Source organism: Sorex araneus, chromosome 5 (assembly GCF_027595985.1).
Source record: "Sorex araneus isolate mSorAra2 chromosome 5, mSorAra2.pri, whole genome shotgun sequence".
Taxonomy (NCBI): Eukaryota; Metazoa; Chordata; class Mammalia; order Eulipotyphla; family Soricidae; genus Sorex; species Sorex araneus.
Window position 1 is genome coordinate 30,014,634 of NC_073306.1, and position 27,348 is coordinate 30,041,981.

General features: G+C 49.7%; 1 protein-coding gene across 2 annotated transcripts in view; it reads right to left on the reverse strand.

Annotated features, from left to right (window-relative positions):
• KIF2C (kinesin family member 2C) overlaps nucleotides 1–26,263 on the reverse strand; it is a 28,958-nt gene extending 2,695 nt beyond the window's left edge. The window contains exons 1-18 of one of the 2 annotated variants that reach the window (XM_055139666.1): nucleotides 26,075–26,263; nucleotides 25,084–25,178; nucleotides 20,326–20,427; nucleotides 20,106–20,154; nucleotides 14,314–14,422; nucleotides 12,605–12,634; nucleotides 12,232–12,341; nucleotides 11,351–11,451; nucleotides 7,389–7,484; nucleotides 6,460–6,514; nucleotides 6,205–6,367; nucleotides 4,252–4,342; nucleotides 3,572–3,635; nucleotides 3,404–3,495; nucleotides 2,756–2,898; nucleotides 1,543–1,747; nucleotides 1,353–1,463; nucleotides 100–167 (exon numbers count right to left, since the gene is read on the reverse strand). In XM_055139666.1, the coding sequence (XP_054995641.1) occupies nucleotides 100–167; nucleotides 1,353–1,463; nucleotides 1,543–1,747; nucleotides 2,756–2,898; nucleotides 3,404–3,495; nucleotides 3,572–3,635; nucleotides 4,252–4,342; nucleotides 6,205–6,367; nucleotides 6,460–6,514; nucleotides 7,389–7,484; nucleotides 11,351–11,451; nucleotides 12,232–12,341; nucleotides 12,605–12,634; nucleotides 14,314–14,422; nucleotides 20,106–20,154; nucleotides 20,326–20,427; nucleotides 25,084–25,178; nucleotides 26,075–26,138 (1,748 nt within the window). In that variant the 5' untranslated portion in view covers nucleotides 26,139–26,263. Of the gene's footprint in view, nucleotides 1–99; nucleotides 168–1,352; nucleotides 1,464–1,542; nucleotides 1,748–2,755; nucleotides 2,899–3,403; nucleotides 3,496–3,571; nucleotides 3,636–4,251; nucleotides 4,343–6,204; nucleotides 6,368–6,459; nucleotides 6,515–7,388; nucleotides 7,485–11,350; nucleotides 11,452–12,231; nucleotides 12,342–12,604; nucleotides 12,635–14,299; nucleotides 14,423–20,105; nucleotides 20,155–20,325; nucleotides 20,428–25,083; nucleotides 25,179–26,074 lie in introns of both variants that reach the window. The other variant, XM_004621574.2, reaches the window with a different exon arrangement.
• Between the last annotated feature and the right edge of the window lie 1,085 nt (nucleotides 26,264–27,348).

Genomic DNA, 27,348 nt, shown 5'->3' on the forward strand with positions numbered 1-27,348 from the left:
AGACCTTCCAGCAGCAGGTCTGAACCCCAAGTCCCAGAGCCCGCCTGTCTCATCACGGTGGATCCCCCTCTCCCTCCCCGCCTGCCACGATACTAGTACCTGTCTGCATATCTCAGTGTGTTTAAAGTATATTCACAGGAGCTGATGCCCGGGGAGATCATGGTGATCTGTGAAAGAGGGAACAGCTGTATGGTCACGGCCAAGGATTTGAGGCTGCGTGTTCCTGGGGAGGCCACCAGGAGGAATCCCTTCCAGCTGTGACACCTGTCCAGAAGTCTCCCTGGCAGATTTCTCTCTGCCCAGGAAGAGAGGTCCATGCCCCTTTTAAGCAGCTTAAACTTTGGGCTAAAGTCACATCTGGGGGCTGGAGCACAGCGGGTAGGGTGTTTGCCTTGCATGCGGCTGACCTGGGTTTGATTCCCTGCATCCCATATGGTCCCCTGAGCACCGCCAGGAGTAATTCCTGAGTGCAGAGCCAGGAGTAACCCCTGTGCATCGCCAGGTGTGACCCAAAAAACAAAAAACAAAAAAATAAATAAAGTCACATCTGGGCCAGAGAAATAGGGACAAAGGCACCTGCTTTGCCTGTGACTAGCTCTGGCTTGTTCCATGGCATGGGCACAGCAGATGGTCCCCTGGCACAGCCCCAGGAGTAGCCCCTGGAAACCACTGAATGTGGCTCAAAAAAAAAAACAAAACCCCAAGTAATAAGTAAAGTCATCTTTGATGGCCTCTAGCTGCCTGTCTTCCTTTAGGTAGACCTCAGCAAGGTCACATTTCAAAGGTGGTGGTTTCTCTGTGGAATCTGCAGTTCAGCCAGGTTCTGGGATAATTAGTAGAGAAAGGTTAAATACTTAAGAGGGATCTCTCTCTCTCTCTCTCTCTCTCTCTGAGCCAGCAAAGAGGTGTTCAAAACTTATTCCTGCCTCTATGCTCAGCGATAAGGCAAGGCAAGGGGGAGGGGAACTATATGGGATGCCAGGAATTGAGTATGGGTTGGCCTTGTGCAAGGCAAGTGCCCTACCCACTGTCCTGTAGCTCCTGCCCCATAAGAGGGAATTTCTATTCCAAACCGGGCAGGTGAGACAATGCTCCCTGAGGGGAGGGGAAGGCACTCTAGCTAGGAGAGCAAAGGGAAGAAGTGGACAAGAAAGCATCCCAGGCTGGGAACCAAAGGACCCGAGGGGTAGCTATGGAAGAGGCAAGTGCCCACTACCCTTACCCCCAATTTCCCCCAGCTCTCCACTTCAGTATGGGAGGAAGGACTCAGCCCATAAGAGCTGCAGCACAACAGTATAGGAGCAGCCCTTTCCCGGCCCTCTGGTGCACTCCAGCCAGAGTCAGAAACTCACCATGCAGGTCCTCGAGTTCTCCCCGATGAAGGAATCCCTTAGCACCTGTGTCAGCTTGCTCTCTCGGAACGGGGTATGAGCCTTGTTCTGTCCTAGGGCCCTGATGCACTCCTGTGGGCCAGCAGGGGCAAGTGAGGTCCCTCCCCGCTCCCCAGTTGCACCCCAGCTAGCCCTGAACAAGTCCTGCTACCTTCAGGGCCAGGAGACTCTTGTTGATTTCAGCACCCTCCATGCGTGTCTGCCGGTCGGCGCTGGAAGTGTCTGCACCTCGCTCGTTCCCTGCCAGATCCACCAAAGAAAACTTGCCAAACAGTCTCCCTTTGGATCGAAGAAGAATCTGGAAGCAGGCGTGGGAGCGGGAAGAGTTGGAGTTTGCAAAAGTCTGCCCAGAGGTCCTATGGCAAAGGAGGGCAAAAAAACTGAGCTTATGCAGCCACAAGACACCTGAGTCCAAAGCAGACATATTCACAGGTTTTTTTCTTTGTTTTTTGGGTCACACCTGGCGATGCTCAGGGGTTCCTCCTGGCTCTATACTCAGGAATTACACCTGGCAGTACTTGGTGGACCATATGGGATGCCAGGGATTGAACCTGGGTCAGCCATATGCAAAGCGCCCTCCCCTCTGTATTTTGCTCCAGTCCACAAAGCAGAGTTCTGATATAGGAGGGACCCAGGCGGACCTGTCCCAGGCCCACGAGGACTCAGCTGCAGAGCACCCAGGAAGGAGAGACTGACAGGAACCACCAGTGCGGGGAGGCCCAGCAGAGGGTGTGTGTTCCCTGGTCATCCAAAGCTGCCCACAACCCACTGTATCGTGTGTCCCAGGGCCCCAATGGGAAGAGACATCCCTGCCTGTCTCCAGGTGCTAGGACTAGGTTACTGGCAGCCTGCAGCAGACCACACTCCAGTCAGAGAGGGAGGGGACAGCAAGGAAAGGCTCAGAAAGGCCAGAACATGCCTTTGGGGTAAGAGCTTGGGAACAGCTTGACAGGGTGGAATAAATGTTTGCAGGCTACACTTAGCAATGCCCAGGGACCCTGTGATACCAGGGATCAAAACAGGGACTCCAGCGTGCAAAGTGCTCCCCGTTAGACTGGAGATGCTGCTTTTTGGGAGGTGTAGGGCACACCTGGTTCAGGGCTTATTCCTGGCTCTGTGCTCAGGGATTACTCCTGGTGGGACTCGGGACCATGAGGTGCTGGGATTGAGCCCAGGTCAGCTGTGCGCAAGGAGAGTGCCTCACCCCTGTATTACCTATCACCCCTGGACTATCACACTCGCCCCGATGTCTGATATCTGATGTCTGCTGCTGGGTCTGCCCAACTGAGATGGCTTCAGGCAGAGGCTCACCACCCTCACCGCAAGGGGAGGCAGCCCCCAGCCTCCCTCAGCAGGATGCTGACCTGCAGGCGCTGCCCATGTCGATCTTCTTGATGACATCGTCGGCACTGTTCACCAGATGCTCCTGCAGCCCCACCACCTGCACCTGCTGCTTGCCGTCCTCCAGCACCCGCAGCTTGGCCTTCTTGTTGAGCAGGTCGAAGAGCTGTGGTGGGCGGGGACAAGGCTTGGGCCGTTAGCCACCCCAACTCCCTACTCTGATGCAGCGCCAGGAGCAGCTAAGCTGGGATCAGTGTCCAACAAGTCCCTTAGGACATGAGGAGTCCACCTCAGTGTGCTGCCTCTGCCACTGGCCAGTGGTGTGCATCTGCACAAACGCAGGCTAAACCCACCATGCACACAGAACAATGACGCTATTCAGTGCACTTGGCAGGTCTTTCTGGGGTCAAGGAACGCTCACAATGACTTCCATATAAATGAATATGACCACCATCCCCTGGTGGAGGCAAGGAATAAACGTGCACCACCAGGGGAGAGTGAAGGTGGAAGGACAGGGGATCCCCCCAGACTCCACCTGCACAGGGCCCTCTGGAGCTCAGGGGCCGCCCCATCAGAAGGAACATCCCTGTCACAGGCTTCTACTACATCCAGTCAACTGGGAGGGGTTAGAGTCTGGAGTCCCACAGCAGAGAGGGCTCCCGGCCAGCTACCTTCCCATTATAGATCTCAAAAAATGTCACATAGACTTCCAGGCCCAGGCTCCGGTAGCGGGGCTGATTCTTCAGCAGGAAGACGTCCCGGGCTGGGGGAAGAAGAGAGCCGAGTCCATAAGGATGCTGACAGTGATGTTGTGCCCCCCTATGGCAGGGAACACTTACAGGCCATGGCGTAGATCCCTTTGGATGCGTTCTGGGCTTTCCCTGTGAGGTCTCCGCCCATTGTCTGCAAAAGGAAGGGGCAGAGGCTGTGGCGAAGGGCCTGGGGCCTAGGCCAGAGCATGGCTGCTTCATCACCCAGTGGGCCACACCAAAGTTGGGAGACAGGGTGTGGATATGCACAACAAAAGCATCAGGGGCTGGGGTCTCTGCAAGGAGGAACTTTTTTTTTTCTTTTTGGGTCATACCCGGCAATGCACAGGGGTTATTCCTGACTCATGCACTCAGGAATTACTCCTGGCGGTGCTCGGGGGACCATATGGGATGCTGGGAATCAAACCTGGGTTGGCCGCATGCAAGCAAATGCCCTACCCATCGTGCTATTGCTCAGTCCCAAGGAGGGAATTTTCTGCAGGAAATTCATCGTCTTTCTTTTCAAGGACCCACTATTTTTTTGGTTTGTTTGTCTGGGTCACACCCGGTGATGCACAAGGGTTACTCCTGGCTCCTGCACTCAGGAATTAATTCCTGGCGTTGCTCGGAGGACCATATGGGATGCTGGGAATCGAACCCGGGTAGGCTGCGTGCGAGGCAAACGCCCTACCCGCTGTGCTATCTTCTCCAGCCCCCAAGACCACTACTGAACCTCAGGAGGGTCCCTCCCGTGAGGCCCGGATACGCACATGTGTCTTGCCACTTCCCGTCTGGCCATATGCAAAACAGGTTGCTTTTCCCCCTTCGAAGATTGTCTGTACCAGTGGTCTTGCTGTGAACCTTGGAAGAAGCACAGGAAGTGTCTGTCTCTCCTCTGAACCCCAGCCTGTTCACTGCACACCTGGGGCCCTCTGTGTGAGCATCCCTGAGCGTATATACTAATGTTCTGCACCTGTGCAAGAGCGGACATCACAGAGGGCTCTGACAGCACTCGAAACACGGCTAGTGTGATTTTGGAATGATCTTTCTGCCTCGCCTGCTCAGTGTCCCTCCACCCAGCCCCACCACAAACCTGGGGTGTTCCCGGTCAGTTGGGGAGAGCAGGGCTGATCTGCCAGAACAGGCCGATGGCCTGTGCTTCCCCAGAGCCACCAGATCCTCCCTGAGCCCTGAGACAATGTTACAAGCTGGACACAGCTACTTAAAGGTCAGAGGAATCCAGTAAACGAGGCCTCAGTATTTCTGGCTCTGTGAATCAGTCCCTCTTTTTTTGGTTTGGTTTTGTTTTCAGGCCATACTCAGTGATGCTCAGGGGTTATTCCTGGCTCTGTACTCTGAAATTACTCCTGGGGGGCCATATGCGATATCAAAGATCAAACCTGGGTATGCTGCATGCAAGGCAAATGCCCTTCATGCTGTGCTCTCGCTAGGCCCCTGTGAACCAGTTTCTAGCAGATATGCAGAGTTGTACATCCTTACTTGGGCCAACTATGTTTGTAATAATCCTTAAAACACGTGTAATTCAGTCTAAATCTGAGAGCCATATGAAGAGGTCACAAAGTACATCAGCCCCAAGAGCTGTGGCTTGTCACCCGTGGCCTAAGGGAGCAGTCTGAGAGACCTTCTGTGACACGAATATTCTGCACCTGTGCAAGAGCGGACATCACACAGAGGGCTCTGAGAGCACTTGAAACATGGCTAGTGTGACTCTGGAACGAATCTTTCCATTTTATTCAACTTTTCTTTTTGTTGGGGGAAGGAGGGCTTGGGCTCTATGTACCTGGCAGTGCTCAGAGCTAACTCCTGGCTCTGCGCTAAGGGATCACTCCTGACAGTGCTCAGGGAACAATATGCAGTGCCGGGAGGCAAATCCAGACTGGCTATATGCAAAGCAAGTGCCTTACCCACTGTACTATTTCTCTGGTCCCTCACATTTTTGTTGTTGTTTGTCTGTTCTTGGGCCACTCTTAGCTGTTCTCAGGGCTTATTCCTGGCTCTGTGCTCAGGGATCACTCCGGTGGTGCTTGGGGGACCGTAAGGTGTGCAAGGGATGGAACCAAGATTGGCCAGAAGCAAGACAAGCCCTACCTGCTGTACTAGCTCTCCGGCTGCCCCTGAACTGTCATTTCAGCAGTGGCCTGAGGCTAGTGGGAGCTGTCGTCAGCAGGGTGCTGCTCAGGTTGCCGGAGACCTTTCTTTCTTTCTTTCTTTCTTTCTTTTTTTTTGCTTTTTGGGTCACACCTGGTGATGCTCAGGGGTTACTCCTGGTGGTGCTTGGAGGACCATATGGGATGCTAGGAATTGAACCCAGGTCGGCCGCGTGCAAGGCAAACGCCCTACCTGCTGTGCTATTGCTCCAGCTCCATGAGACCTCACTGCTGACCCACTCAAAGAAGGTTCTACAGCTGAAAAGTCAGGTCATAGGAGGCCAGGGATGTAGCTACGTGGTGCATATGCATGTGCGAGGCCCTTGGTTCAATTCCCCACACACACGCATGCGTGTGACGTGGCAAGCCCAAATTGGATCTTCTTGGTTTTAGAAGTCAGAGCCAGCTCTGTGATGACAGATCCAAAGAAAACACGAGGAGGCCAAGAAGGGCTCCGAGTTCAGAGTGTCTGTGTGTGTCTGTGGGGAGTGTTACCAAAGTGTCTGCAGTGAAAAGTAGGGGGCACAAGGAGGAGGCGGGGAGTGAAGGACTAACCTGTAGACAACTTCATTTGAAGTCATTTCATCAAATACAAAGTCAAAGCAGAATGCCTGATTCTCTAGATACTTTGTTAAGTCCACTTTTAACTTGGGTTCATGCACCAGGAGGTGACACTTGCTAGGAATGGAAATCACGTCAATTTCCTTCTTGGCGAGTTCTGCAGGAGGAAAGTACTTCAGGGTCTTTCCCAGACACAGGGGCTGAGGCCTCAATCAGCCCAAAGCCCTTTTCGGGCCGAAAGGGGCTTACCTTGTTTATTTAGCGGCCGTTTCCTTACACAGACACATATTCTGTGCTCTTCAATCTTCAAGAGGACAGAAGAACCATCAGCAAAGGCTCAGGACAACGTGAAAGGAACCCACCCAGGATCCTCCCTTCCAGTCCCGCGTCTGGCGAGTCAGTCTCACTCGAGGACTCCACACCCCCAACAGAGCACAGGACCCCAAATCTACCAGGCCCACTACTCCCCTCTCCAGAAGCCACTCAGTGACCCCTGAAATATGCCTTCCTTAAGCGAGCAGAAAGCACCCCTCCAAAATGTACCTGATCTATTACTGCCCGCCTAGAAGATTTAGCACCACCCCCCACCCCGGATCGGGGGCAGGGGGGTGGGGAGAGGTCCTGCAATTTGGGAAACACTGCTCAAGAACCTGGCCTCTTAAACTGGGGGTTATGACCCAAAGGGGGCTGCGTAACCGAATGCAGGATCATGAAAAAATCTGTATTAAGGATCCAGAGACATAGAACTTAATGGCATAAGCTCAGGCAAAGCATGCAGGAGACCCTATGTGGCACTACATGGTACCCCCCAAACAATGCTGTGACTGGCCCACTGAGCAGAGCTGGGAGTAGCCTGAACATACCTCCCACCATAAAAAAAGTGTTCTGAGGCTAGGGACAGACAGACAGACAGACACACTCACACACTCTCACTCTTTGCGTACATATATATGAGTATATGAGGTCTTGATCTCCAGCACCACTGAGGCTGGGGACACACACACACACACACACACACACACACACACACACTTTGCATATTACTCATATATATATATATATATATATATGAGTAATATGAGGTCTTGATCTCTAGCACCACAAAAAGAAACCAAGAAGTTTCCCCTCAGGTATGCACCTGAGGAAGCAGTAGAGGCAGAAGCCAGTGGTTTACTTACAGGATCTGTCACAGTAAGTGGATGATACTCCAAAGTGGTCCGAAACTCTTTAATCATCCGGGCAAATTCCCAGTTTGGAAAGTTGCTGTCATACTCCTGCTTGGGACAAAGAAAAGAACTCACACTACATGCTCTTCACAGGCAGACAGTCCTTCGAAGGTGACAACCCCCCCCCCACCCCAACGCCATCTCGCTTCCTCCCACCCTGGCTGCAGGTAGAAAATCCAGGAACCAAGTCCCAAAACAGATCAGCAGGGGTGCCCAGGCATGCACCGAATCACTTGGGGAACTTTTGTAAAAACAAGAATTGGGGGATAAAGAGATAGTACAGCAGGTGAAGTGCTTGGCTTGCACATGGCTGACTTGGGTTTCATTCCTGGAAATGCATATGGTCCCCCAAGCCTTGCTAGGAGTGATTCCTGAGAGCAGGGCCAGGAGTAAGTCCTGAGCTTACTTCTGGTTATGCTCTCAGGAATCATTCCTTGCCCTGTGCAGGGAACCACATCGGGGTGCCAGAGATCAAACGCAGGTCAGGCACATGAAGGCAAATGCCCTACCCACTGTATTATCTCTCCAGCCTCCTATTATTAAAATGCTTCAGGAGAGAATGCACACTGATAAACTTATTTCTCTGTGTGAGAGGCTTTGTGTGTGATCGGGAGACCAGAGGATCACTCCTGGTGATATCTGGCCAACAGACCAGTTAGGACTCAAGGGTTGTGGTACTGCTCAGGCTCTGAGAGGCTGGGGGCCACCAGCACCACAACTCTAATTCCTACGTGTCTCTTCAGGCATAAAACCAGAATTCTTAATCCATCATTTAGGGACAGATATACAGATTTATATTTATAAATCCTTTGAGGTCATTAAAAGAAAGCATATAGCTATCTGATTCTGAGTCAGCTAGTTGCTAGTTGTATGAAGTTTGATTTATTTTCTTCTGTCACTGTCATCCCATTGCTCATCGATTTGTTCAAGCGGGCACCAGTAACGTCTCTCATTGAGAGACTTATTGTTACTGTTTTTGGCATATCCAATATGCACGGGTAGTTACCAGGCTCTGCCGTGCGGGATTTTCTTCTATAAGTAGGAATTTTCTTTTATTTCTTATAGTTACAAAATAGTATAATTTTATGATATAACATATGTTTTGACACATACTCCGACTAGATTTTGGGTAAAAGTAAACAAAAGGGCAGGGAGAGCTCAGATTGCAGAGCACAGGCCTGGTGTGTGTTCCATCCCTGCCTGACATGGCCTCTGAGCTCCACTGGTCCAAGAGTACACCACACGGTAGTTGATCACCCCGAGGGGCACTGGGCCCCTCACCTACTGCTGGTGGCTTCCATATAAAGAAGTTAAAAGAGGGGACTGGAACAATGGCACAGTGGGTAGGGCGTTTGCCTTGCACAAGGCCGACCCGGGCTCCATTCCCAGCATCCCATATGGTCCCCTGAGCACCGCCAGGGGTAATTCCTGAGTGCATAAGCCAGGAGTAAGCCCTGTGCATCACCGGGTGTGAACCAAAAAGCAAAAAAAAAAAAAAAAAAAAGTTAGAGGAAAAAGCAGTCTGTAGTTAGTAATAAAAGATATGATATTGTAGTATATTTGCCAAAACTTATGATTCTTTTTATGTGTATTCAGTAACAAGACATTTATTTCTTTGCCTTAAAAATTTTTATATTTTTATATTTCTGTGAGTCAAATTTTACACTTAACTATAATGAAGAAATTTTTCTTCCGTAAAATGCCTAATATTTTTATCTAAACCTTAATTTGTGTGGGTTTTTTCTTAGATTTTTCTTTTTCATAAGTTCCATTTCAAATACCGAAAGTAGTCAATTTTAATAAAAAGTAGAGTAAATGGAAAAAGAAAAAAAAGGAGTAAGTCCTGAGCACTGCCAGCTATGGCCCACAAACAAAAAATAAAACAAACCCCAAAATGCAAGAGTCCCTTCATAGGAGATCAGGTGGACCGGAAGAACCTGAGCAAGTAATTCAATTAAGGGGCAATTGCTCCAAACTCGAACTCCACTGTAGCACCCTTAGCCCTGACTGCTCCCCGCCCTGTCCCCCACCCTGCCACAGCTCAGGGAGCAGAGAAGGCAGACAACTGTACCCTGGAGCCTGGCCAAGGCTTGGCACTTTAGGGCACATCCTCAGCACAGTCAGCATGAAAAACCCCTAATTTAAGGGTCTTCAGAAATAGAGGAACCAAATAGATCTCTGGTGTTGGTGAGGTCAGTTAAAGGACACCTAGTCAAAAATCCTTCCTTGGGTTGAAGTAATAGCAGGGGGGTTGGGGGGGGCGGCGTGGAAGGGAGAATGCTTGTCTTTTTTTTGTTTGTTTTTGCTTTTTTTTGGGTCACACCCGGCGATGCACAGGGGTTACTCCTGGCTCATGCACTCAGGAATCACTCCTGGCAGTGCTCAGGGGACCATATGGGATGCTAGGAATCGAACCTGGGTTGACAGCATGCAAGGCAAACGCCCTACCCGCTGTGCTATCGCTCCAGCCCCGAGAGTGCTTGTCTTGAATGCAGCTGACTTGGGTTTGATTCCCTGGCATCCTATATGCTCCTCCATGCACAACCAGGAGTAATTTCTCAGGGATAACTCCTGAGTGTCGCTGGATATGCCTCCCCCCGCTAAATAAATAAATAAATCCTTCTCTGAACACTCATCCACTATTTATTGGTGGGCATACCATGTGGTTCAGTTTCTATGGAAAATCATAAATACTTCTTTCTAGATATTTCTTTTTTTAAAAAAAAGAAAAAGAATAAATATTTCATACAACTCAGCAATTCTACTTCTTGGCACCTGCACTCAAGATACAAAATTATTTATTTGAAAAGATATATGTATATCTGTGTTCACTGTAAACCTCAGTACAACAGCCAGGAGACTGAAACAACCCAAATGTTCAAGACAGACAAATGGATGGTGAAGCTGCAGTCTACATAGACAATGAAATAAGAAAAGGTTAAACAGGGGGCTTGAGGGGGGGCAGAACAATAAGCAACACTGAGCATCGTGCTTGCTTTGCATGTGGCTGACCCAGGTTGGACCCCCAGCACCCCCCGAGCACCGCCAGATGTGACCCCTAAGCATGGAGCCGGGAGTTAAGTCCTGAGCACTGCTGGGCGTGCCCCCACACAAAAACAATCAAAGGGGCTGGAGCAATAGCACAGCAGGTTGGGCATTTGCCTTGCACTCGGCTGACCCGTGTTCGATTCCCAGCATCCCATATGGTCCCTGAGCACCGCCAGGGTAATTCCTGAGTGCAGAGCCAGGAGTGACCCCTGTGCATCGCCAGGTGTGACCCAAAAAGCAAAAAAAAAAAAAAGACAAAAACAATCAAAGATGAAATCCTGCAGTTTGCTGCAAATTGGATGAAACTAGAGAGCATTATGTCATTATGTTAAATAATCCAGAGCAAATACCAGATCATCTCACTGATCTGTGGTATAATATAAACAAAACAAGGGAATGAACAGCTACCATATGGTAACAAGTCCTTGGCTCTGGATTAAAGATAAGAGAAAGGATGAAGTGGACTGGCAGTGACAGCAGGACTTGTGGAAGGTTTGGGCATTCCACTGGTGGTGGTAACTCCATCAAACAGCGTTAACATGGTCGTAAACATGTGACCTAAGCTATAATTCTAAGGAAAGCAAAGTATAAATATGAATATACATTTTGAAAAGATTTTCATGTCATTTTCAGTTGCTGGATTTAACTGAAAAAAAAAAATGAAACCCTTGCCCAGGAGACTGGAGAGAGAGTCCAGTGGGGAAGGCACTTGCCTCGCCCGGGTTCCATCTCCAGTGCCCCTTTATAGGTTCCCAAACCCTGCCAGGTGTGATCCTGAGCACAGAGCAAGAAGTGAGACCTGAACACTGCCAGGTGTGGCCCTCAAACAAAACTAAACAACTTTGCCCTCGCTCCCAGAAAGGTACCTGAGCACGCTTTATTCTCATTTCAGAGTGGTGGGCTTTCTTCTCTTCTCGCTTGGTCTTCATTCTTTCGATTTCCTTCACAACACAGGATTTCCTTCGAACTATGGAGAAAAAAGGAATTGCACTTCTGTTGTTACAGTGCCAGGGATCAGTCCCAAGGTCTGGCACCTGCAAGGTGCTCCACCAAAGAGCCACCTGCCCAGCCCAGCCTACACGCTCACCTGTCTAGGGCAACTTGCTCTTTGCTGGCTGCTTTACAGACGGAGGGACTTTGCCGCAACTAGGCCTTCCCTAGACCCTTGCTCTTAACTCACCATATGCAACAAGAGGAAGCAATAGCTGAAACCTGTCCTGGTCAAGTCCACGAAGAAAAAATTCACTAGTGGAAGCACTGCAGGTCTAAGACATGCACGCTTTTTCTCTATATGCTTTTTTTGTTTTTGTTTTTGGGCCACACCCAGCAATGGTTAGTTTACTCCTGGCTCTGAACTCAGAAATTACTTCTGGCGGAGCGCGGGGATCATATAGGATTGAATCCAGATTGATCATGTGCCAGGCAAAAAGCCTACCTGCTGTCCTATTGCTCTGGCCTCATCTCTCTCTGCCTTCAGCGGCATTTTCTCAACAACCAGAAGAGGTGAGACCAACCCAGCTTGATCATGAGTCATCCTGGGCTACTCTTCGGGCCTTGGCTGTGACAACACCTTGTTACCTCTGAGAGCTCCTACCAGCTTTCAGAGAAAGGTCACCTCTTAGGAAAGACTGATTCTAGGGCCCTAGGGAAACTGGCCCAGGTGATACACGTGGTTTGAACTCAGGCCCGGGACAGAATGTAGCTGCCGACCTGTCACAGCAAACAGCAGACAGTTCAGCGTGTCTACCTGAGCTCGCAGGGTTCGTAGCAGAGGAGCCGCGGCTGGGACGGACTTGCTCTTCCGCTTCCTCGCTGACCATCGCCAATGGAATTTCAGCCATTGCAGAACAGGAGGGCCTAGGGAGGCCGGCTGTGAGGGAACAAGAGTCACTGGAGGGGCAGAGACAGTACAGTGGGGAGGGTGCTTGCCTTTATGTGGCTGACTAGGGTTCGATCCTTGGCATCCCATATGGTCCCCTGAGCACCGCCTGAGGCAGTTCCTGAGTGCAGAGCCAGGAATGACCCCTGAGCATTGCTGGGTGTGCCCCCTTATCTCCCCCCACCCTGCAAGACAAAAAGATCACTGAGAAGCACGCAGGACGATCACAGCTGTGCTCAGCCTAGTCCACGGGCCAGGAGGGACTGACCATCTCGAGGGGTCCAGCTCCCACTCACTGAGCAGACGAGGGGCTTTTCCTTTTATCTCAGTCCACACCTTGAAAATGACTGTCTGTAGGCTCATAGGATTTTTTTTGGCAATGCCAGGTATCAAATCCAGGTCTCATGTATGCAAGGCAAATGCTTTGCCACTTAAACACATCCTTGGTCCTGTCCAAAAACCTTCAAGGTCTATCTGAAGCCTTGGAATGAGACAAAAACTGAAAAGGCAAGAATAACGGGGCCCCGAAAATAACTAACCAGAGTGATTTAACCCAGAAAGGCACAATTCATGATGACACACTACTTCCCATATCTGGTTGTTTCCTTTCATTCAGAGCTGAAATTGATACATGTGATGACTGCATCTCACTCTCTACACGTATCTAATAAAAGATGACCATGTACTTCAAAATGTTTTAAAATTCCACTTATACAAACTTTAAAAAAAAAAAAAAACAGAAAAGGGATTAAAGAGCCTTGCATGCGGCTGATCCTGGCTTCGACCCAGCATCCTATATGGTCCTCTAAACACTTCCAGGAGTAATTCCTGAGTGCAGAGCCAGGAGTAGTAACATCTGAGTATTACTGAGTGTGGCCCCCAAAATAAAAACAAAAAAATCCCCAAACACACACACAACCAACCAGAAAAGCTCTCTCCTGTGAAGAAGAGTTCAAAGGACCAAAGCTTTTGCACTGTGCCTGGGTTCAATCCTCAGCCTGAACCATCAGGCCCTCAGAGCTAGACCAAGTATCACTGGGAAAGGTCCTGAGGCTCCCTAAGTATGTTGTGGTGGCCTCAGCCCCCCAAACGCTGGAACTACGGTCAAAAAGTTGAAGCTAATGAGACTTTTAAAAAAAGAGAGGAAAGGCTAATTTAAGACATTAAAAATCAAAATTGTGGATACCCTTGGGGTATGACTGGGGAGCTGGTAATGCTGTTTGGTATGTTGTTTGAAAATTCTAGTCAGTGATGTATATGGCTTTCTGTACACTGCAGGTGTATATATCCATATAATCTTTCAGGAGGGTTTAGTCAAATGAGATGATGTCCGGATAAAAGGCAGTGCTAGGGAGTCTGAGGTAGCTCAGTGAGGTGAGGGCATGCTGTGTTAAGGGGCCCACATTTTAATTTTTTTCCTTTTTGGATCACATCTGGCGATGCACAGGGGTTACTCCTGGCTCTGCACTCAGGAATTATCCCTGGCGGTGCTCAGGGGACCATATGGGATGCTGGGAATTGAACCTGGGTCGGCCAGAGTGCAAGGCAAACGCCCTACCCGCTGTGCTATCGCTCCAGCCCCAAGGGGCCCACATTTGATCCCAGGAACTGCATGGTCCCCTGAGAACTGCTGGGAGTGACCCCCAAGCATGCAGCTGGGAGTAGCCCTAACACAAACGGGCCGGGGAGATGGTGATGGCTCGATAGACTGAGGAGGCCTGGATTTGATCCCTGGCACTGAGCATTACAGGGATCAAGCCTGGAGCACAGAGCTGGGAGTAGCCCCCAAAGCAGGGTTGGAGGGGCACCAAAAAAATTCCCCAACAAACACAAAAGAGGCAATGTCAGTAGGGGGCGGGCGTGTAGAAATCCTGGGATCTCCTAGGACAGGGGAGGCCTGTGTGGGCAGCCACCTGTGGCAGGGAGGCCGACTCACCGGAAGCAGCAAACTGTTTGCGGGAGTTTGCAGACGCAGGCAGCTCCACCTCCATATCATTTTCCTGAGTGGTCATTCGAGCCTCCGCGAGAGTGGACAAGCGAGTGGAACGGCCACGCAGACCTGAGGAACCAAGGAAGCAGACAATCAGGGCAGCTTTTAGCAGGGCTTAGCAGGGCTGACAGGGCGCAGAAGGATGGAGGTGGCGGTGGGGTCAACCCTCCACCTTTCAGTCAGGGCAAGATGGGCCCCACGGGTCCCAACCACCAGGAAAGGGGCCCACCAAATTTCCACCATTTCCATCGGAGCAAAGGGAACATTTGAAAGGTCATTATCAGGAACCTCAAAACAAACTCCTCACATTTGGCAGATGAGAGCTCCCAAGGCCAAGGATATATCCCTAAGACATCAGTCTGCAGTAAATACCTACAGCAGGTAGGCACTTGCCTTCCACACAGCTGACTAGGGTCAGGTCCCTGAGCCCCGAGTCCCACCAGGAGTGACCCCAGAGCACAGAGCCAGAGTAACCTCTGAGCATCACTGTGTGCCCCCAAAACTAAAACAAAACAAAAACCTACAACTAATCTGAAATCATTGGATAGAACCAATCCCTGAAATACAGCATCACTGGCCTTATTAACACTGACCATCAAACAATTTTCACCTACTTCAAAGCCCATTAGAAAGTAAGAATCAGGGGCCAGAGTGATAGCACAGCGGGTAGGGCGTTTGCCTTGCATGCGGCCAACCTGGGTTCAATCCCTGGCATCCATATGGTCTCCCAAGCACCGCCAGGAGTAATTCCTGAGTGCAAAGTGCAAAGCCAGGAGTAACCCCTGAGCATCGCTGGGTGTGACCCAAAAAGCAAAAAAAAAAAAAAAAAAAGAAAGTAAGCATGTAAGCATCAGGGGGGCTAGAGCAATAGCACAGCGGGTAGGGCGTTTGCCTTGCACTCAGCCGACTCAAGTTCAATTCCTAGCATCCCATATGGTCCCCTGAGCACCACCAGGAGTGATTCCTGAGTGCAAAGCCAGGAGTACCCCTGTGCATCGCCAGGTTTGACTCAAAAAGCAAAAAAAAAAAAAGAAAGTAAGCATCAGGGGCTGGAAAGATAGTACAGTGTGTGGGGGCTTTCCTTAAACACTGCTGACCCAGGTGTGATATCTAACATCCCATATGGTCCCCTGAGCACTGCCAGGAATGATTCCTGAATGTAGAACCAGGAGTTACCTGGGCATCACTGGTGCGGTCCAAAAATCAAACAAAAAAAAGTACCAGGGGTCTGGAGAGACGGTATAGACAGTTGTATACCTGGTACCATCTATGGTTCCCTGAGTGCGACAGGAGTGATCTCTGAGCACAGAGGAAGCCCTGAGAACTGCCAGGTGTGGTCCAAAAACCAAAACCAAAAAAAAAGAAAAACTAATTATCAGTACAAAGAGAGCAAATATCAGTACCCCGATCTGTTAGTACACATCATGCTCAGGGAAATTAAACTACTTGTCCAGGACACTCAGCTGGCAAGTTGCAAACCCAGATGTGAATGCAAGAATGTCAGGTGATACTGGGGCTGGAACAATAGTACAGCGGGTAGGGCGTTTGCCTTGCACGCGGCCAACCTGGGTTCGATTCCCAGCATCCCAATATGGTCCCCCGAGCACCGCCAGGGGTAATTCCTGAGTGCAAAGCCAGGAGTAACCCCTGTGCATCACCGGGTGTAACCCAAAAAGAAAAAAAAAAAGTTAGGTTCCAAAGAAGTCTGGGTTTCATTTCACAGCTCCACAACAGTCCAGAGAGACAGGACTGAGTCTCATCATCAAAAACCCATGGGAGGGGGCCGGAGCGATAGCACAGCGGGTAGGGCGTTTGCCTTGCACGCGGCCGACCCGGGTTCGATCCCCGGCATCCCATATGGTCCCCCAAGCACCGCCAGGAGTAATTCCTGAGTGCAAAGCCAGGAGTAACCCCTGAGCATCGCTGGGTGTGACCCAAAAAGCAAAAAAAAAAAAACAAAAAACCCATGGGATCAGGAGCCGGCGAGATAATATGGCAGGCAGTATCTGGCTTTGATCCACTAGCAGCACATATGGTCCTAAGCCCCACCAGGAATAACCCCTGAGCATCGCCAGATGTAGCCTAAACCACAACCCCCCGCCCCAAAAGGGAAGCCCATAAGATCATTTCTAAAGACTTTCAAGATCTGGGGCCGGAGCGATAGCACAGCGGGTAGGGCATTTGCCTTGCACGCGGCCGACCCGGGTTCGATCCCTGGTATCCAATATGGTCCCCCAGGGGCTGGAGTCATAGCACAGTGGGTAGGGCGTTTGCCTTGCATGCGGCCGACCCGAGTTCGAATCCCAGCATCCCATATGGTCCCCTGAGCACGGCCAGGGGTAATTCCTGAGTGCAGAGCCAGGAGTAATCCCTGTGCATCGCCAGGTGTGACCCAAAAAGAAAAAAAAAAAGCAAAAAAAAAAAAAAAAACCAATATGGTCCCCCAAGCACCGCCAGGAGTAATTCCTGAGTGCAGAGCCAGGAGTAACCCCTGAGCATCGCTGGGTGAGACCCAAAAAGCAAAATAAATAAATAAATAAATAAATAAAAAAAATAAAGACTTTCAAGATCTTAGAATACTTAACTGAGAAAACAATTGAGAGACCACTGAACTCTTGTCACTTTCTACTCATCTATAGTTCCCTGCCCTGTGAAACACAGTCACTGAGTTATAAATTCAAATATGTGTGTATAAACATACATATACATATATACATATACTTGTATAAAGTTATAAGTTGCTAGTTTGGTTGTTTTTTGCCACACCCAGTGATGCTCAGGAATTTCTCCTGGAGGGGCTCAGGGGGACCGACCATCTAGGAAGCCAGGGATTAAACCTGGGTTGGCAGCATGCAAGACAAGCACCCTACATATTGTACCAAATTTTAAGTTATATCAAAGAACTAGAGCACATGGCTCATATTAGCACACATTAGTTTGTGCTGAATTCTGAGTCAGAGTATGGGCCCATGTGCTGACTCCCTGGAATCCCTAACTTTCCTAACATGTGTAAAGAAGGGCCAGCGAGCTGGAGCCTGTGCTTTGCAAGGGGGCTGGATTCAAGCCCTGCACTCCAAGGTGTTCTCAACGTGCCAGTAAAGCCGCAAATTAAATAAGAAACGTAAATCATTACAATTTTCCTATTTCTCCCCAAATTCGTAAATCTATTTCTACTGTTAAATAGCATGACCTTTCTGTTTGGTTTCTGGGCTACAAGTGATGCTCAGAGCTTCCTCTTGGCTGTGCCATTGTCCTCTCAGTGCTCAGACCTTAGGAGGTACAGCTGATCGAACCCAGGTTGGATAAGTGCAAGGCAAGGGACTTAGCACCCATACATCCTCTCCTGTCGCTAGCACGTAACCTTGTTTCTTTGTTGTTGGTTTTGGGGCCACATCCAGCAGTTCTCAGAGTCTACTCCCCACTGTTCAGAGCATCACTCCTGGCGGGGCTCAGGGACCATATGGAGGGCTGGGGATTAAACCCAGGTTGGCCACATGAAAGGCAAGCATCTTACCTGCTATCTGTCTCTCCAGTATCTGTGGAGATTTTTTTTCCTGGGCCAGAGATGGCTCCATTGGCTGAGCTCATGAGGGTGTGGTAGGCCTGGGTTCAATCTCTGGTATCACATAGCTCCCCAGGATTGAGAGAAGATACCCCATTCACCCCAGGACCTCAAATTCATCTAAGTACTCCCCGGGCCCCCGAGGTAGTCAGATCATGCAGGGTAGTGACGGTAGCTAGACTGGGCTCAACCACACAGGCTGAGACATATGGCTGAATAGTAAGCGAGATTTCGCGGGCAGCCTGTGCCTACAGCTAACCTCTAGAGTGGCTTACACTAACTTCATTACGCTATTTTTCTTTTTTTGCTTTTTGGGTCACACCCGGCAATGCACAGGGTTCACTCCTGGCTCATGCACTCAGGAACTACTCCTGGCGGTGCTCAGGGGACCATATGGGATGCTGGGAATCGAACCCGGGTCGAATGCATGCAAGGCAAATGCCCTACCTGCTGTGCTATCGCTCCAGCCCCACATTATGCTATTTTTCTTCCCATTCCAGATGTCTGTAGCCACTGATCATACTTCTCAATGGTCTTGGCCTAGGTATCTGCTCTTCGTACAGCCCACTCATAGCCTCCCTCCCCTAGGACACATTACTCCAAGAAAAGAAAACAGGACTAGCAGCTGATCACTGTTCCAGACTCTACAGGAAAGCCTTCCAGGTCAGGCAGCAGATTTCTCAAGGTACCAGATCTCTAAGAGGATGGTCTCCAAGGGCTGCAGGCTAGACAACTGGCTGTTGTTTTTTCCCTTTTTTGGGGTGGTCACACATGGTGCTCAGGGCTTACTCCTGGCAGGAATTATTTCTGGAGGTGCTGGGGGCGGGGAGGAACATAGGGATGTTGGGGATTGAACCTGGGTCTGCCATGTCTAAGGCAAGCGCCCTACCTACTGTACCACTGCTTAGTGCCCCTCCACCCCTTTTGAAGTGAGGGAAATAGTAGAGAAATTTACCTGGAGAGGGTTAGAGACTACAGTAAGAGCACTTGCTGTGCGTGCAGTTGATCCAGGTTTGATCCCTGGCACAGCATATCGTCACATGAACCCTGACAGAAGTGATCTCTGAGTGCAACAAAGGATGGGAGGAAGGAAGGATGGGAGGAAGGAAGGATGGGAAGGAAGGAAGGAAGGAAGGAAGGAAGGAAGGAAGGAAGGAAGGAAGGAAGGAATCTAGAGAAACCTGAGGGGAGAGGGCTGGGAAGGATAGTACAGGGGGTAGAGCACTCGCCTTGCACACAGCAGAATCAGGTTTGATCCCTGGCAGCACAAATGGTCAAATGGTCCCCTGAGCACAGCCAGGAAAGATTCCTGTGCATAGAGCCAGGAATAAGCCATGAGTACCCCCAGGTGTGACCCATCCTCACCCACCCCATTCCCCCCAAAAAAAGGAGAGGAGAAAAAAAAAACAACACGAGGGGAGAAAAGGATGGAGTGAGATATACGTGTTTAAGAGTGAACACAGGGGGACCAGAGCAATAGTACAGCAGGTAAGGCACTTGCCTTGCAGCCGACCTGAGTTCGATCTCTGGAATCTCATATAGTTCCCTGAGTGCAGAGCCAGGAGTAAGACCTGAACACTGCTGGGTGTGCCCATCACCAAAAAGAAAAAGAGTGAACACAGGCTTCTCCAAATGGGGAAAAAAGCCAAGAGTACACATCTAAGGTCGAGATACAGTCCAGAGTGAAGAATGCGCCGTGGCAAGTATTTTAACATATGAGTGTGGCAGTGTTGGTGGCAGGCCCTAACTTGCACATTACAGCTCCAGAACTTCACTATCTTTTTTTTTTTTGAGGCGGGGGGCCACACCTGGCTGTGCTCCTGGCTCTGCACCCAGGGATCACTCCTGGTGAGGCTTGAGGAACCATGTGGGGCGCCAGGGATTGAAAACAGGATTGGACATGTGCAAGGCAAACACTTTACCTACTCAACCACCTCTCTGGCCCCACGGATTTTAGTATGTTACATAACTGAAACTTTCTGTCCTTTTACCATCATCTCCATTTCCTCTCTCACTAGTGGTTGAATATTTTGAGAAAAGAGTTTAGAAGCTAGAGTAGGACAGAGAAGACAGAGTCCACACTTTGAAGCCACCTGTTAAACTGGAGCAATGGGCACTTCATTTCTGAGCTCCAAGAACATGATTACTGGCACACACCCCATAGCAAGAGGACAGGAGATATCTATTTACCTTCCCTTGGAGCAGGAATTTTGGAGTTGACTGATCTGCGTTTTTGTTTCTGAAAAACAAAATAAACCGTGATATATTGTCCTTACAACTTCACAAGGGCTTACGCAGGGGTTCTGTACTGTGCTTAAGTCCTCAGAAGTCTCAGAAAACCAATAAGGGTCACCAAGCCAAGTCACCAAGGATCCTTTGGGGCACTGACTATAGCCAATGAGTCACATACCTGGACAGTTACATTTTCCTGCAAGGGCAGATTGTCCTTTGGGTGTAAGGGCAGAATTTGTAAGAGTTCAGGATTTATTGCAGCCACATCATCAAAATCAATCTGCAAAGAATAAGCAGAAGTTTTCAGTGGAGGGACAGGAGAGATACAAGGATTATGGTACCTGCCCTGAACGCATCTCTGACCCCAGTCTTTTTTTAAAATTTGTTTTGTTCTTGGTTTACATTTGGCGTTACTCAGGTTTAGTCCTGGCTTTGCACTGAGAAATTACTCCTGGTGGTGCTCTGAAGACCATATGGGATGCTGGAGATTGGACCAGAGCTGGTTGCAGGCAAGTCAAATGAACTACCCATTATACCATCACCTTGACTCCTGACACCAGTTTGATTCCTGGCACCATTAGGTGTGATCCCTGAGCCAGATGTAAACACAGAGCTTCACCAGATGTGGGGCTCTCCTCCCCCCCAACACACACACACACACACACACACACACACACACACACACACACACACACACACACACACACACAGAGTTGTAGTGGAGTAAAACTGCTCAACCCAAACAAGGAAGACTACTATATTCATATTTCACTAACTTTAAGTTCCAACAAATATAGATGGCCATAAACATATACTGTCTGACCAGAGCAATAGTACAGCGGGTAGGATGCCTGCCTTGCATGCGGCTGGCCAGGTTTCAATCCCCGCCAGCATCTCATAAGGTCCCCCCAGTGCCACAGGAGTCATTCCTGAATGCACAGACAAGAGTAATCCCTGAGCATCGCTGGTTGTGCTCCCCCTCCCCCAAATAATAAAACCAAAACATAAAACAAATATTGTCCCTCAGTTGAGGTTTACCATCTAGATGGCTATGTGTTTCTGGTTTCCAAGTCAATGGCAGATGGGAACGAGGAGGAGGACAGCGGACAGGCAGTCCACTAAAGCTTTAGGCTGCTCTGCTCCCTGCTGTTCTGCTGGACAGAGCCCGGAGTCTCTTGCTCTTGACACGGAGGCGGAAACAAGTTCTAACTGTCCAGTGAGAGTCCAAATTGGAGGGCCCTTCAGGATCTTACGGGCAGGGACGAGATCCCGAGAACTGCTACCTAACCCTAAGTCTATCTACATTTTCTACCAGGCCCAGAAACTTCTTCCCCAGTCAGATTCCTGCTGATGACTTCCCTGCTCAGGTCTGCAATGAGGTCACAATTCTAGATTGACATCACCAGAGTCCTACAACGCTGTAGGGATAACGCAGACATAACTTCACAGCAGGTCCAAAAACAGTACCACAGTGCAAACTGCATCATCCTTGACATTTCAAAGTGTGAAAGAACCAGGTCATACAACTAAGCCTGTGCTCTAGGGCAGTGCTTGAGAGGACCACAGTGTTTGGGACGGAACCAGACTCCCAGCGTGAAAAGCACAGCTTCAAGCTTGGGCAGGTATAAGTTTTCAATTCTTTTATTTCTCAAACATACCAGCACACTTACCCCATCACACTATGCTAAAGCAAGCTCTTTACAGGTCTTGGTAAGCTCTGAAGAGTTTAACAAGTGTGTCTTTCTTGTCCATGGGTATGTCTTAGCCACCTCAGTATCCCTCACACCAAACACACTGGCTTTTTAGAACCAGCTGAAATGATTTGTTGAGTAAATTCTCACAACATAGTGTGAGATATAATATCACCATCTTCATTTTAGCCCTTTTTTTTTTTTTTTGGTGGGCCAGGGGGCTGGGGGGGGGGGCGGGCACAGGGATGTGGGTGGAGCTCTTGGCTTAGTCCTGGCAGTACTCGGAGCCCTTGGTTTAGTGGAACTCTTGGCTTAGTCCTGGGAGTATGTAGTGCTGAGGATCGAATCTATGTGGGCCACATGCAAGCCATGTACTGTCCAGGTCCTCATCCTCAGTTCAGAAATGAGGAAAAATTCGAAGGTGCCTGTGAACACAAGGTGTGGCAAAGCCCAACTAGAACCAAGTTTTTCCACATTTCTCTCCTGGTGACCATCTTGCCTAGTCACAGTGCCTCTAAAACATAAATGTCATAGACCGCGGGCTGGAGAGATAGCACAGCAGGTAGGGCATTTGCCTTGCATGCACCCGACCCGGGTTCGATTCCCAGCATCCCATATGGTCCCCTGCCCCCGAGCACCACCAGGGGTAATTCCTGAGTGCAGAGCCAAGAGTGACCCCTGTGTATCGCCAGGTGTGACCTGGCAAAAAAAAAAAAAAAAAAAAGTCATAGACCGCACAACAGAGCCTGGCAAGCTACCCATGGTGTATTCGATATGCCAAAACCAGTAACAACAAGTCTCACAATGAAGACGTTACTGGTGCCCGCTCGAGCAAATTGATCAGCAATGGGATGACAGTGACAGTGATTAGAAATCCTTCCAAGTTCCTCCACACTGTTTACAAAAGAAGATTGTCTTTTTTTTTCCTTTTTGGGTTACGTCCAGTGATGCACAAGGGTTGCTCCTGGCTCTGCACTCACTCGGGAATTACTCCTGGTGGTGCTTGGGGGACCATATGGGATGCTGGGAATCGAACCTGGGTCGGCTGCATGTAAGGCAAACACCCTACCGCTGTGCTATTGCTCCAGCCCCCAAAACAAGATTTTCAACATCTTAGCGTCAGAGATGAAGCCCCTCCAGTGATCCTTGAGTTTCTGCCAAGCATCCTGAGTCTTCCACTGTTGGGGGCAGTTTCTTCACTGCCCTGCTGAGAGCCAGGGCACTGTTTCTGCTCATTCTTCCCGCCCTGCAACCCCAAGAGAGCTACTCAAGCACCAGTTTATCTGTGCCATTCACCAAGGTGACACAGGGATATGGCTCAATGCTAAGGATATGGCTCAGGGAAATGGCTCAGTGCTGAAACATAGATCTGGCATGACGAGAACCAGCATCTCATAACAACAAAAAATAAGTTGCCTTCTGTGAGACTTTTGTCTCCTCAACCAAGTCATCCATTTTGATCCCAAAATACATTTATCAATAGTTGTGGCACTTAGAAGCTAGCTTATGACAAGGTTTTAAAATTCTGTACACTTGTGAGGCTGGAGAGATAGCACAGCGGGTAGGGCGTTTGCCTTGCACCCGGCTGACCCGGGTTCAAATCCCAGGATCCCATATGGTCCCCTGAGCACGGCCAGGGGTAATTCCTGAGTGCAGAGCCAGGAGTAACCCCTGTGCATCGCCAGGTGTGACCCAAAAAGCCAAAAACAAAACAAACAAAAAAATAAAATTCTGTACACTTGTCTTGTTACGTGGGGTAGGCTGCGCACTAGCAGAGATCAAACCAGGCTGTTGGGATGCAAGGCAAGTGCCTTAATCCCTGGAAACACGGAGGGGCTGGGTAGTACAGTGGGTAAGGTTTTGGCTTTCACATAGCAAGGTCAGATCTCTGGCACACATATAGTCCCCTGGAGTCCACCAGGAATGATCTCCGAGCACAGAGCTCAGAGTAAGCCCTAAGCACTTTCATGTGTAGCCAAAAAAAAAAAAGGAAAATTTAAAACAAAACAATCACACCATAAAGTATTGTGAGCTTCAACTTAGAACAGGCCTAACTAAATTATTTTCTTAGGGAAGTAAAATGTGATTGGAAATCCCGAGTGGGGAGGGAAATGCACACTGAAAGTAGACTAGAGACTGTACATGATGGCCACTCAATACCCCTATTGCAAACCACAACACCCAAAAGGAGAGAGAGAGAGAACAAATTGGAATGCTCTGCCACAGAGGCGGAGCGGGGTGGGGGGATGGGATGGGGGGTGGGAGAGATACTGGGTTCATAAGTGGTGGAGAATGGACACTGGTGGAGGGATGGGCTCTCTAACATTGCATGAGGGAAAAACAAGCACGAAAATGTGTGAATCTGTAACTGTACCCTCACTGTGACTCACCAATTAAAAAATAAATTATAAAAATAAATAAATAAATAAATTCTTTTCTTGGGGAGTGGGATGCACACCTGGCAGTATTCAGGGAACCATGTGGACCAGGATCAAACCCAGGCCTCCCAAATGTGCCAACCCTGGATAACATTCTAATGCGGGTCTGAAGTGATAGTACAAATAGAACGCAGATGACCCAAGGTTCAATCCTTGGCACCCCAACGGTCCCCTGAGCACCATCAGGAGTGATCCCAGAGCACAGAGCCCTGAGCATTGCTGGGTGTGGCCCAAGAACAAAAAAATAAATCTAATGAAGCTCAGGTGTATAAAGGTACTGATTAAATAAGGAATAAGCCCTGAGCATTGCTGGGTGTGGCCCAAGAACAAAAAAATACATCTAATGAAGCTCAGGTGTAAAAGGTATTGATTAGGGGGCTGGAGCCGATAGCACAGCGGGTAGGGCATTTGCCTTGCACGAGGCTGATCCTGGTTTGATTCCTAGCATCCCATATGGTTGCTCACCGCCAGGAGTAATTCCTAAGTTACAGAGCCAGGAGTAACCCCTGTGCATTGCCGGGCGTGACCCAAAAAGCAAAAAAGAAAAGAAAAATAAAACTGATTAAATATGGGCCAGAAATAAATATAGGAATCGGGGCTGGAGTGATAGCACAATGGGTAGGGCATTTGCCTTGCACGTGGCCAACTCAGGTTCGATTCGCAGCATCCCATATGGTCCCCTGAGCACCACCAGGGGTAATTCCTGAGTGCAGAGCCAGGACTGACCCCTGTGCATCGCCGGGTGTGACCCAAAAAAGAAAAAATATATATATAGATATATATAGGAATCAATCTCACAAAACTTACCTCTTTGCCTTTTGTGGTACCTCCTTCTATCCACTCCACTGAAACACAGGATTTCTCCAGGTTCACAGATCTTACACTGGCATTGTGAATGATGCCTTGAGCAAGAAAAGGTCAGAATTACTCATCTCTTTCATTTTTAGGCTCCCACAGAGACTCAGCTGTGAACTAACCCGAAGAAAAAACAGTTGTCCTCCCCCCTCTTCTAGGAGACAAATAAACTCCTGGCAGTTCACCTGACAACATTCCCGCTAAGGAAGCAGGTCACAAATTTTATCAGAGTTACAGGGGACATATGAGGCCACTGGGGCGAGAAGGTATGTTTGGCCAGGGGAGTCACTCTAGTCCAGCAGCGTTTCTGGGACTGGGGGGGCGCTATATCACTCTGGGCCCTCCAGACTATTTCAAGGGGGCCACAGTGAAAATCGCATCAGTTGGGGGTCACCGCAGGAGTCTAAGGGGGTTAATCGGTCGGACTGTGGGCGCACAGGAAGGAAGAAAGGAAGGAGGCTGGAAGGGGACCACGCTTGAGAAAGGGCTGCGAAATATAGTTCGAGGCATCTAGACCTGCCAGGACTGGTAGGGGAAGCTGCTTCAGCAAAGAGAAGAACTGCAAGTTCCCGACCTCGTTACAGGAATGTCAACGTTTGACAGGTGCATGAGAACTCTTAGAGTCTAGGGGCCAGGAAGCCAAATCACTATGCATGCAGGGTCGTTTCCCGAGGACAGTGAGCGGATGGGAGTCGACAACCAATCCTAGTTTCACAGAGAGATTCGGGGATGCGGAGGAACCCCGCCCCTCCCTCGAGGCCGGGGAGAGGCTTCGGTCCTGGGTAGGGAAGAGTCGCTGCCAGTGCAGACCCCGGCCAGTGGAGGGAGCGGGGGACGCGGGGGCGCCCAGCGGTGTTTCAGGAAGCTGCAATTTGGGGACCCCAGGGAACTATAGACTGTGCCTCGCCCACCGGCGCCCTCGGCCAAGGGACCCCGCGCTCACCATTACTGCGTTGGATCTTGATGGAGAGACCAGGAAATAAACGAGTTTGAAGCGACGACTCCATCTAAAATGTGCGCGGGGAACAGAAGTGCGTATTGCCGAAAAGCCGCAACACTACTCTAACGCCGCGTAAACCGCCGCAGTTTAAATCCCGCGCGCCAGCGTCCCTGCAGGCGTCATCACGCAGGCGCCGACCTGGCTTCCGTCCACAGCACCGCCCCTCAGCCTTTCCGGAGGCGCTCCGCAAGGCCTTCCGGCGCCTGGGACCGCCCACTCGCTGGCCACACCTCCAAAGCTGCCTATTGGCCTGGCCAACAGCCCAGGGCCGCCTATTGGCCTGGCCACACCCCCAGGACCGCCTACTGGTCTGACCACACCCCCGGCGCTGTGCCTGCTGGGACCTTCCCGGCCCGCCTGCTAGGTGCTACACCTGACGTTGTGTTTCTTCTACTTCTCCTGACCTTAATGTGCTGTTAGAAAACAGGGGCTCCGGGTTCCTTAAACTTGGGTTTCACTGTATCACTGTTATCCCGTTGTTCGTTGCTTTACTCGAGTGGGCCCAGTAATGTCTCTATTCATCCCAGGCCTGAGATTTTAGCAGCTTCTCCTTACTCGTCTTTCCCAACGATTGGAGACTCTTTCAGGGTTGGGGGAATGATACCAATCATTACTGCTTTTGGCATATTGAATACGCCACGGGTAGCTTGCCAGGCTCTACCCGTGTGGGTGGGATACTCTCGGTAGCTTGCCGGGCTCTCTGAGAGGTTATATATATATATATATATATATATATATATATATATATATATATATATGGGGGGGTCAGAGTTATAGCACAGCGGGTAGGGCGTTTCCCTTGCACGTGGCCAACCCGGGTTCGATTCGCAGCATCCCATATGGTCCCCTGAGCACCACCAGGAGTAATTCCTGAGTGTAGAGCCAGGAGTACCCCCTGTGCATCGCCAGGTGTGACCCAAAAAGCAAACAACAACAAAAAAACCAAATATATATGTGTGTTTGTGTGTATATATAAAACATTACTATGTATTATATATTACTCTAGTAATATATATGTATATTACTCTCTGATTTGTTGCTTACTGTCTGAACTTCATCAAATATGGTGTGGTAATTATGGAAAATGGGTAGGAAGTGTCTTGTAATGTATCACGTGGCTGCGTGGTCCAGAAAGCAGCCTGGAGCGTGGCATTGGTTGGGTAGTGGGGGTTGGCTGCCAGGGCCGAGTCCCTTGGGGTGGGGAGGGTTCTCACCTG